Source organism: Jaculus jaculus, chromosome 11 (assembly GCF_020740685.1).
Source record: "Jaculus jaculus isolate mJacJac1 chromosome 11, mJacJac1.mat.Y.cur, whole genome shotgun sequence".
Lineage (NCBI taxonomy): Eukaryota > Metazoa > Chordata > Mammalia > Rodentia > Dipodidae > Jaculus > Jaculus jaculus.
Window position 1 is genome coordinate 102095918 of NC_059112.1, and position 10238 is coordinate 102106155.

At 47.1% G+C, this 10238-nt stretch overlaps 1 protein-coding gene across 1 annotated transcript in view; it reads right to left on the bottom strand.

Annotated features, from left to right (window-relative positions):
- Snx29 (sorting nexin 29) overlaps nt 1–10238 on the bottom strand; it is a 459228-nt gene extending 448990 nt beyond the window's left edge. Inside the window, exon 1 of the mRNA XM_045161574.1 lies at nt 10185–10238. Within this exon, the coding sequence (XP_045017509.1) occupies nt 10185–10191 (7 nt within the window). The 5' untranslated portion in view covers nt 10192–10238. The remainder of the gene's footprint in view (nt 1–10184) is intronic.

Consider the following 10238-nt stretch of genomic DNA (forward strand, 5'->3'; position numbering starts at 1 on the left):
AAAAAAACCCCACAACATTCTTTTTCCATTCAGTTTCAGCTGGTTCTTTGGTCCCAGACCACGTCACTGCTGGAGAGGGCCCAAGTTAATGCCAAAGAGAAAACTGTGCCCTTCAACATTCCAGAACAGTGAGAAAAAGCTGCCAAAATGCAGGCAAGGGGCAGCAGTAATTACCCATGAAGCTCCAAGCTCGGACATCTCAGGCTCTTGGTGCTTGTCTGTTCCACGAACTATCTGACCTCTGGGCCTGGCTTTCCCCACCCTTAAAACAAGGAATTCAGCATCTTGCTACCAGGATTCCTGAGAGAGGACTCACTGATGGAAAGGGGCACACAGGACCTTACACTGCAGCCTGACAAAGGGCACTGTTTGAGCAGTAGTGGCACCAGGAGCCTCCGGGTTCTGTTTTCCCAGTAAAAGCAGACTCATTATCTGGAACCCAGAACTCCTTGGCGTGAAGAGGCTGGCGATCAAGGGTTCCTACCCACTGAAATCTCTGAGAGACAGCGACCCTCACAGGTCTGCCAGCCCCTCCCTTCCTGGCAGCTTACTTATTACACGTGACTCCACATCACTACTTCCCATCAAGGCAAATATTCTGCATATCATTCTATGCCACACTTTTCGTCGAGGTAGAGTCTCGCTCTAGTCCAGGCTGACCTGGAACTCACTCTGAAGCCCAGGCTGTCCTCACACTCACAGAGATCCTCCTCCCTCAACGTCCATAGTGCTGGGATTCAAGCACCCCACTTTTTCCAATGGAATATCGATGTTGCAATACACCTCCAGGGGTGTGTGTAAGTCTACACTATTCCTCTCAACATCTGGAAGGTTGTGTGTCATGTGATCATACCACTCCCTCATAATGGTCCCCTTCCCGTATCTGGCCTCGGGGTGAGCCCTGATCTTGTGTATGCCTTGCCCAGGGCCCTTCTACTGCCTGTGCTTCCTGTACTTGGCCTTGAACCATTATGACCCCTGACTCTATTCACACATTTTGTTTTTTGGTTTATTTTTTATTTTTAAATTTATTTATTTGCAAGCAGAGAAAAGATAGACACAGAGAGAGAGAGAGAGAATGGGCAGTCCTGGGCATCTTTGCACATCTGGCTTTTCATGGATACTAAGGAATCAAACCTGAGTCCTTAGGCTTTGCAGGCAAGTGCCTTCACAGTTTAGCCATCTCTCCAGCCCAGTTTTTGTTGTTGTTTTGGTTTGGTTTTTTTTTTTTTTTTTTTTTTTTTTGAAGTAGGGTCTCACTCTAGCCCAGGCTGATCTGGAACTTGCTCTGTAGTTCCAGGCTGGGCTGGAACTCACAGCAATCCTCCTACCTCTGCCTCCCAAGTGCTAGAAGTAAAGGTGTGTGCCACCACGTCTGGCTCTTTTAATTATTTTTTAGTGGAAAGATTTTATTTACTTATAATTATTATTATAACTTTTTTTTTTTCTTTTAGTAGGGTCTTACTCTAGCCCAGGCTGACCTGGGATTCACTATGTAGTCTCAGGCTGCCCTCCAACTCACATCCATACTCCTTCCTCTGCCTCCTGAGAGCTGGGACTAAAGGCGAGCGCCACCATGCCTGGCTGATTGATTGATTGACTGATTGCCCATGTATACACTCATGCCGCAGTTACTGGCTTTTCTGTGTCCAAACTCAGGTATTCAGTATTGTGCAGCAGAAACTTTATCCACTGAGCCATGTTTCTAGCCCTAAATGGTATGTTTTTGGTCTTTACTTTTATCATTTATGTGTATATGTTATTCCTCAGTCCTCAAAGATGAATTTTTTAAGTTTATGTATTTATTTGATTTGATTTTGTTTATTAATGAGAGAGAGAGAGAGAATGGGCACACCAGGGCCTGTAGCCATTGCAAATGAACCCCAGACACATGCGCCACCATGTGCATCTGGCTTATGTGGGTTCTGGGAAATTGAACCTGGGTCCTTAGGCTTCACAGGCAAGTGCCTGAACCGCTAAACCATCTCTCCAGCCCAATTTTTTTGTTTGTTTGTTTTGTTTTTCAAGGTAGGGTCTCACTCTGGCCCAGGCTGACCTGGAATTCACTATGTTGTCTCAGGGTGGCCTCGAACTCATGGCGATCCTCCAACCTCTACCTCCCAAGTGCTGGGATTAAAGGTGTGCACCACCATACCCAGCTTCCAGTTTTTAAGTTTAAAAAAAAAAAAGGTAAAGACTATACATAGCAAAAACTATTCATTTTTCTTTATGTTATTAGTGTTTTAAAAATTAGATTTAGAGGAAGGGAGGAGGGTACTTAATAGGGTGATATTGTATATATGTAAGTACAATGATTGAGATGGGGAGGTAATATGATGGAGAATGGAATTTCAAAGGGGAAAGTGTGGGGGTGGGGAGGGAGGGAATTACTATGGGATTTTTTTTTTTATAATATGGAAAATGCTAATAAAATTTTTTAAAAAAATTAAATTTAGGAAAGTACCTATTGAATCCATATTGAATTTGTTTCCCAGGATGCTGTGACAGAGTGTCACACAGGATGGCTTCAGACAGAAGAGATCTCGCCTGTCACCTTTCTGCAGCAGGAAGTCTGAACTTAAGACCCCAGTAGGATGTATTCAGGGGGCTTGCAGCAGAACTCCTCCTGCCTCTCCACCACCTAGTGGTCAAAGAACCTTGGGTGCTCTGAGCTGTGGGGACTCATTCCTCTCATCTGCCTGGAATTCACTCTGTAGTCTCAGGGTGGCCTCGAACTCACAGTGATCCTCCCACCTCTGCCTCTTGAGTGCTGGGATTAAAGGCGTGCGCCACCACAGCCCGGCTGCCCTTTTTTTTTAATTACTTATTTATATTCACAAGCAGAGAGAGAGAAAATGGACATGTCAGGGCTTCCTGCCACTGCAAATGACTCCAGATACATGTGTCACACACATTATGCATCTGGCTTTACGTGAGTACTGGGGAATCAAACCCACTCCATCAGGCTTTGCAAGCAAGCACCTTTAATTGCTGAACCATCTCTCCAGCCAGCCCTCAAACAAGTAAAGAATACAGCTAAGGAGCTGGAGAGATGGCTAAGCGGTTAAGGTGTATGCTTGCAAAGCCAAAGGATCCCAGTTCAATTCTCCAGGACCCAAGTAAGAAGGGGGCACACGTGTCTGGAGTTTGTTTGCAGTGACTGAAGGCCCTGGGGTGCCCATTCTCTCCTGCGCTCTCTCTGCCTCTTTCTCTCTCCTGCAAATAAATAAAATTAATATATACATATATTAATTTATATTATATATTATATATTATATTAATTAATATACAAGAATACAGCTAAGGTGCTGGGTAGCGAGCTCAGTCGGTGAAGTACTTGCTAGGTAAGCATGAGGACTACAGTTTAATCTCCAGAATTTATGTAAATGCCTGGGGATGGTAGAACATGTTTATAATCCCAACACTGTGAAGGCAGAGACAGGCAGATGCCTGGGGTTCACAGCCCAGCCAGTCTAGCTAACTAGTAAACTCCAAGCCCATGAGAGACCCTGTCTCAAAGCTCCAGGCCAGTGAGACACCCTGACTCAAGAGAGAGAGGTGGCCTACCTGAGGATGGCACCCAAGGCTGTCCTCTGGCCTCCACACATGCACGCCCATGCACCCACATACATACAAATACGCTTATACATACACGTGCAAAATATAAGAGTGCACTCAACTCTTAAGTGCCAATTTATAGCATATTCAAGAAACGGAAAACCATGCTAGACCATGTCAAAGGGAGCAGTCAGCAAAATCCTGTGAAGACTCCATGGCACAAATGGCCATTTCTTTCAAAGAAAACTGCAAGGGAGCTGGTGCGGTGGTGCACAGCTTTAATCCCAGCACCTGGGAGGCAGAGGCAGGATGATCGCCATGAGTTCAAGGCCACCCTGAGACTACACAGTGAATTCCAGGTCAGCCTGGACTAGAGTGAGACCCTATTTTGAAAAAGAAAAAAAAAATGCAAGGGAGACGGGAAAAAAGGAAAGGGGAACCTACAGTGAAAACAAAAAGACACTGTAAGGCAGGAATGGTGATGTACATCTATAATCTCACTTGTGAGAGGCTGAGGCAGGAGGATCTTGAGTTTGAAGCCAGCCTGCGTTACAATAGTAAGTTAAGGCCAGCCTGGGTTATATAGCAAGACTCTGCCTCAAAAAAAAAAAAAAAGACATTCTGCTCCAGTGGATATCATCAAGAAGGCAAGAAGACAATTCACAGAATGAGAGAGAAGTTTTTAAAATATACTGGTAAGGGACGTGTATCCAGAAATGTTACTGGATCCCAGTAGCTCAATAGTGAAAAAGACTAGCAGCTCAATAAAACATGGACAGAAGATCTGAACAGACATTTCTCCACAGAAAATAGACAACCAGCCCGTGTACACAAGAACCATGCTTAGTCTTACCAGACATTAGGAAAATGCAAATCAAAACCACAGACATGCCAGGCGTGGTGGCGCACACTTTTAATCCCAGCAGAGGTAGGAGGATCACCATGAGTTCAAGGCCACCCTGACATTACATAGCGAATTCCAGGTCAGCCTGGGCTAGAGTGAAACCCTACCTCAAAAAAAAAAAAAAAAAAAAAAACACACAGACATGCCACTTCATACCCACTAGAATATCTGTCGTCAAAGACCGCTGGTGAGGGGGGAGAAGCAGCCAGAACCCCAAATACTGCCCGTGGGATGGAAAATGCAGCAGGCACATTGGAAAACAGACACAGTTCCTTGACTACTTTAAGCAGAGCTTCCCAACCAGCCAGCAGTGCCATTCTGTGCGACGTTAAAGGAGAGAAGTAAAAACAAATGCCCACATCAAAGCCATAGGAAGGAAGGGGCTGAGGAAATTGCTCAGCAGTTAAAGGCACTTTCTTGCAAAGCCTGCAGGCATAGGTGCAATTCCCCAGCACCCACATAAAGCCAGAATCAAAGTGGTTCGTGTGTCTGGAGTTCATTTGCAGTGGCAAGAGAACCTGGCACCCCTCCCACCCACTCTCTCGGTCTGCCTCTCTCTCACATACACACACATAAATAAATAAATTAGTTTCAAAAACAAACTATGGGAACATTCACAGCAACACTGTGTGGGACAGCCAGCAAGTGGAAACAGTCCAAAACCCATCAGCTGATGAGCAGATCAGGAGACGTGAGGCAGCCGTATAAACATCACGTGGCCACAAAAAAAGGAATGAACTATAGATTTGGCTACAGTGGCTGAACCTTAGTGAAAAGTAACAAAACAAAAGTCCATTGCATGATTTCACCTATAGGAAACACAATGGGAAAGTCCAGAGCAGTAGGCGCAGTGGCACATGCCCATAAACCCAGCACTTGGGAAGGAGAGGCAGGGTGATCTGAAGTTCTCGGCTATCCTGGGCTATACAGTAAATTCGGGGCTAGCCTAGGATACACGAGACCCTATCTAAACCAATAAGCAAAGCAGAGACAGAGAGCAGATTGATTAGTTGTGGGGTGGGGGGCGATGAGGAACAACTACCAATAGGGTCCAGACTTCCTCTGTCAGGCAACAGACATTTTCTAAAATTGATCACAGTGAGGCTTGCACATTCTGCGACTACACCAAGATTAACACTTTTAAATATCTCATTCAAATAGACCTAAGGATTGAAAAGACAAACCACCTTGCACAATGCACGTTTGGATCTGAGGCGTGGAAATACACTATAAAAATTATAAGGCAGAGCTGGAGGGACGGCTTAGTGGTTAAGACGTTTGCCTGCAAAGCCAAAGGACCCAGGTTTGAGACCCCAGAGCCCACGTAAGCCAGATACACAAGGTCGTGCATGAGTTTGGGGTTCGTTAGCAGCGGCTGAAAGCCCTAATGTGCCTATTCTCTCCCTCCCTCTCTCCCTCTCTCCCTCTCTCTCTCCCTCTCTCTCTCTGTGTATGTGTTCCTCTCTACTGCCCCTTTCTCTCTTGCAAATAAGTAATAAAATAAAATAAATAAATAATTTTAAAAAATTATAAGGCAGAGCAGGGCACGGTGGCATACACCCTTAATCTCAGCACTTGGGAGGCCAAGGTAGAAGGATCACTGTAAGTTTGAGGCCAACCTGAGAATTCCAGATCAGCCTGGGGTAGAGTAAGAGCCTACCTTCTTTCTCTCTCTCTCTCTCTCTCTCTCTCTCTCTGTCTCTTTCTCTCTCAAATAAATAAGGTTTTTAGGGTTTTTTGTTGTTGTTGTTGTTGTTGTTGGTTTTTTTTGGGTTTTTTTTGGTTTTTTTTGGTTTTTTGAGGTAGGGTTTCACTCTAGCCCAGGCTGACCTGGAATTCACTATGTTGTCTCAGGGTAGCCTCGAACTCATGGCAATCCTCCTACCTCTGCCTCTGAGTGCTGGGATTAAAGGCATGCACCACCATGCCCAGCAAATAAATAAATTTTAATTTTGTTTTGTTTTTCCAAGGTAGGGTCTCACCCTAGCCCAGGCTGATATGGAATTCACTCTGTAGTTTCAGGGTGGCCTCGAACTCAAAATTACAAGGCAGACATGGACACTTGCACATTGACTAAGACAGTTGATGTGCTACGGAATTCTTAGCTTCTTACAGGTGTGAAAATAGAAATAAGTTACATTTTTTTTAAGTATGAAAAAAATTTAATGCTATGCATGAGAGATTGAAATATTCACAGATGAAATAATACAGTGCTTGGGATTTGCTTCAATATACGTAGGAGAGAAGTGGGGAGGGGGTAAGGAGATAAGAACTACTCATGACCTAGTAACTATCAAAGCATGTGACAGTAGCTGCAGTTTATTTACACAATTCTTTTCACATTCGTGATGTTTGAAATGCTCTACTTCAGAAGAGAACAGGGCTGAGAGATGGCTCAGCAGGTAAGAGTGCTTACGGTGCAAGGAAAAGGACATGAGTTTAAACCCCCGTACACACCAAAAAAAGCGCAGGTGGCAAGCCAGGCATGGTGGCGCACGCCTTTAATCCCAGCACTCGGGAGGCAGAGGTAGGAGGATCACCATGAGTTCGAGGCCACCCTGAGACTACACAGCGAATTCCAGGTTTTGGGGGAGGGGAATTGCAGGTGGCCTCACACACCTATAACCCCAGCACTGATGTGGGGGAGGAAACAGAATATCTGGGAGTCACTGGTCAGCCAGCCTAGCAGAAAAACATCAAACTCCAGGTTCAGGGAAATAAAGCTGAGCAACAAAGGACGTCACATCCTCCTCTGGCCTCCACATATGTGCACAGGGAGCAGGCTCATCTGCACATGTATTTATAAGCCGCACACGCACCACATACGACACCCCACGCACCACACATGCACATGGTGGATACCAGGAGAAAGGAAAATTTCCCACGCCATTTATTTTATCACATGTCCCACCAATCCCACTAGAGGAGACTCTTTCATCTGCATTCTCAAGAAGTAGAAACAGCCTGAGGCCTTACCCTGAGGGCAGAGCACAAGGTCAGCAGTGATAAGGGCCCTGAACAAAGAAATGGGCTTTCCTTTGCCATTTCTTCCACCCCAGTGACAATCTTTCCCACAGAAAGCTTTCCTCCTTAACACTCTTTCCTGAAAAGACCTGTGGTATCCTTTTTCTGAGGATTTGTTTTGGCTTTAGAAATAATAACTTTTAACATCTTAAATTTTTTAACTTCCTGAGTTTTGATACTGTCTCTTTGAACGATTAAACTGGAAAAACCAAGAAAGATAAACTGATGGATTTCTTTTAGCTTGTCAATTTCAAATCCTCCTCTGAAAAGGCAAGAGAGATTTTTTTTTCTTTATTTGAGTATGGTGGGGAGGAAGGGAGACAGAGAGAGTGTATGGGCATGTCAGGGCCTCTCTTGCCACGGAAAATGAACCCCAAACTCTTTGTGCCACTTTTTGCACCTGGTTTAAATGGGTGGTTTGGGAATTGGACCCCAGGCTAGCAGGCTTTGTAAGCATATCCTTTTAACCACTGAATCATCTTTCCAGCCTCAGAGGAGAGAATTTCTAATCCAGAAATTTCAGTTTGTGGCAGATTCTGGTCACTTAAAAGGGAAAAGTTGGGACCTACCTCAATAGAAGAGCATGAGGTTAAAATGCATGAGGCCCTGGATTCACTCCTCAGCACCACAGATATTTGCACAGGGACATGGGGAGACAGCTCAGTGGGTAAAGTGCTTGCCACGCAAGCATGAGGACATGAGTTCAGATCCCCAGCACCCAGGTAAAATGCAGGCCATGGCAGAGGTGTCTACAATCCCAGCACTGGGGAGTAGAGTGATTGAGGAAGACACTGAATGTCAATCTCCGGCCTACACACACACACGAACATACATATGCACGTACCACACACATGTGCAAAAGAAAGGATTTTCAGAATGCCAAGTTTCAACCTTTGTATCAGAATGGGCCAAGAAACAACTCCACTCCCCACTGAACCTAGATCTTTATAGAAACAGTGACAGATCTAAGTTCCTGACAATGAACTCTGTATAAAGCACAAGACCAGTTTACCTGAGGGATGTCACGACATCACTGCTAGGCAGGTACTACTGTGAATCTCCACTCTGCTGTGACTTCCAGAAAAGCTAAGTAACTAACTCACAATTACACAGTTTTAAGGGGGTGGTGGAAGAGAGGGGACCAAAAAAAACAAAGAAAGAAAGAATAAGGGGACAAGAACATGGTTAAATTACTGTATGTTTATATATGAAAGTTACCAGTGGGGGGAAAAAGAAAAATTACACAGCTTGACATGGCAGAGTCAGGATTTGAATCCAGGACATCTGGCTTCAGGGCCTGTATTTATGCCAAGGGAAATCACCTCCTAGCAGAAGCCAGTTCATGACATCTTTGCTGTGGATCAGAAACCTTAGTTAGACCCGATCATTTGCTTTGGCGACAGAAGATGGATTATGTCCCAGGAAAAGCCTTTTTACCAGCCCCCTCCTTAAGATCACCAGTTTCACAAACCTTGCTATTGAATAGCAAAAACAAAGGGCATCTAAGTTTTTAAAGATCCACAGAGATACCTTAAAAGTTAGAAACAGAGAAGAACCCTGTTGGCCAGGCACAAGGCTAGGGCCCAGGGGGGATGGATGTGGAGACTGTCAAGAAGAAAAACACACACTCAAAAGAGTGTAGGTGGGTCCTCCAAAGCGAATCCAGATCCCAGAGTGGCTGGAAAGAACGTCAAGGGCCAACTACAAGCTTCCCCTGAGCCACTCCCATCTCCACATGCAACACCCAGGAATGACTTAGCACCAAAACGCCTACAGGACTCTTCAGGGGAGGCAAAGATGTGGACGGAGACTCCAGCCAAAGGACTAAACTTCAGAAGCACTAGGCTCAAACCGGCACACCCACCGCCCTCTCTCTCACTTCCAGCCTCCTCGCCCGCCCATCCCAACCCTTCGCTGGTGGGACTGGTTAGGGCAAAGCGACAGCCCCCACCTGCGATCTGCATTGGGCAAGAAGGGGAAAGGTTGCAGGACCCAAGAGAGACCTCAAACGCTGAGCCTAGGGCAAGAAATGGGCAGGGCTGGGGTACGAAAAGTACCACCCAAATGCAAGAAGCCAGGGCGGGAGAGGAGAGCTGAAAGACGACCAGAGCTACACTGGGGTGGGGGGGGGAGTGTCGGAGGTCGACACCGGGGTGAAGAGAATAAAAGGGACCGGAAGACAAAGAGCTTTGCGAGCTGAGACCTCTGGGGACCCGGGAGCTGCGGGCTCTGGGTTTGCAGACGGGGGCTCCGGGCTCGGCGAACAGTGTCTAGAGATGCTCTTTGGCTCCGTGGGGGAGTGACCGGGTGTCTAGGGCGGGAGAATGGCTTGGGGCGCGGGGCGCCCGGGAGTGTCACTGAATGGAGGGGCTGAGCGGAGGCACGGCAGGTCCGGTGACCGGCCGAGGTGGTGGTGCTGGGGGTGGTGATGGGCTGGGAGGGACTCGGGGAGCTGAGTGGATCCGGCGAGGGCCGGGAGCGTCCGGCCCCGGCAAGTGAGAGCCCTGCAGGGGAGCAGAGGACCACCAGGAGCCGGGGCTGCACCGGGGATCGCGGCTCGGCAGCCAGGGGAGTAATCGGGCCGGCGGGGGAAGGAAGGAGGTCTGCGGGCGAAGAGGCGCGGGGTCCGGGGACCAGGGGTTCGCGGAACGTGCGGCTGCAGCGGCGGCAGCCCGGCCGGGTGACAGCCGTCACTCACCGCTCATGATGCCGCTCCCGGGGCCGCCGCCGCCGCCGCCGCGTCCGCAGCCGC